At 55.0% G+C, this 1,325-nt stretch overlaps 1 protein-coding gene across 1 annotated transcript in view; it reads left to right on the top strand.

Annotated features, from left to right (window-relative positions):
• The first annotated feature begins 1,070 nt into the window (after positions 1–1,070).
• CNTD2 (cyclin N-terminal domain containing 2) overlaps positions 1,071–1,325 on the top strand; it is a 4,340-nt gene continuing 4,085 nt past the window's right edge. Inside the window, 2 exon segments of the mRNA XM_010849329.1 lie at positions 1,071–1,119; positions 1,122–1,317. Coding sequence (XP_010847631.1) covers positions 1,071–1,119; positions 1,122–1,317 — 245 coding nt within the window.

The raw sequence follows: 1,325 nt of genomic DNA, 5'->3' as shown, positions 1-1,325 counted from the left end.
CATACTGACACTGGCAAGCCTCCTCGAGGCACTGAGAATACAGCAAGGAAAACAAAAACTAGATAAGCCCTGCCCTCATGGGGTTCACAGTCTAGTCAGGAGGGAGAAGTGCTAAGGCAAGAGTACGTGCATAGAATGGGAACAGGAAATGCTCAGGATGTCATTTTTTCATGGAGAAGGAAGTATCTGAGGAAACACTTTGCAGGAAGTGAAGGATCTCTGAGGGAGGAGGTTCCAGACACAGGGAACAGCCAGTGCAAGGGCCCTGACGTAGAATTGTGCCTGGTGTGGGTGAGGCTGAGCCAGGAAGCCAGTGTGATGGGAGAGGAGTGAGTGAGGGGGATAGGAGATGGGCTCAAAGGTATGTTTGGGGGTGGGAAGATAATAGGGCCTCTTGGACTTTCAACTTGAGGGCTATGGGAGCCCACAATGTTTTGAACAGAGGCAGAGCATGAATTGGTGTATTAGGGGTCACAGCGTCGTTTCGGGCTGCACAATGGGTGGTGATTGTGGAGGGCGGCTACAGGAAGACTAGTGAAGAGGCCACTGCACTAACCCAGCCGGATCGCCGGTGACTCGTGAGGATCAGCTCCCCTGGAAGCTGTGGATTTGGTAAAGGCAGCGACCATGGGCTCATCCCTGAATACCCACCACAGGGGACAGAGGCCTTCTATCAATATTTGTTACATGATTTTATAGCTCCCTTGCCTTGAGCTTTTAAGGTTTTGATCCCTGTGCTGGACATTTAACAATCTTACAAATTCCTCAGGACCACTGTGTCGGGTAAGTTTTGAAATCCCTGCTTTATCGCTGAGGAGAGTGAGGCTCACAGGGCCTGCTTCTGATCATAGTTAAGTAGCGGAAAGAGAGTTTGAGCCATCTGCCTGACCTAGAGAGTCTGGATGGGGCAGAGACAGCCTGTGTAGCATTTAGTCTTTGCCTCTGCACCTGCCCAGGTGAAGCGTGCTCAGCACGCATGCGCCCACGCACATTTAAAGCACCTGTCGAGGGTCCTCCGCTCATTAGGAAGAGGCGGGCACTCGGCTTGACCCTTGACGCCAGCCCGAAGGATGCTGGTGAGATACAGGAGCCAGGTTCCCGCCTCTCGGCTTGGGCCTCTCTCCATGCTCTTGACCCCAGCCCCTCTCCTTTGCAGAGTCCAAACGCCTGCCTCGACCCAGAGCCTCGGAGCACCTCAATTCCTGATGGCGTCCTGGCGGGCAGGAGCGTCTCCCCAGGACTCCCAGAGAGGCCCCCGGGGCCTTGCGCGCCACCGGGGCTGGAGGAGGCTCTGAGTGCGCTGGGGCTGGAGGGAGAACGTGAGT

Source organism: Bison bison, unplaced genomic scaffold (genome assembly GCF_000754665.1).
Source record: "Bison bison bison isolate TAMUID 2011002044 unplaced genomic scaffold, Bison_UMD1.0 scf7180017864280, whole genome shotgun sequence".
Taxonomy (NCBI): domain Eukaryota; kingdom Metazoa; phylum Chordata; class Mammalia; order Artiodactyla; family Bovidae; genus Bison; species Bison bison.
Note: the sequence above shows the minus strand (reverse complement) of the source record. Positions and strands in the feature narration are given on the sequence as shown.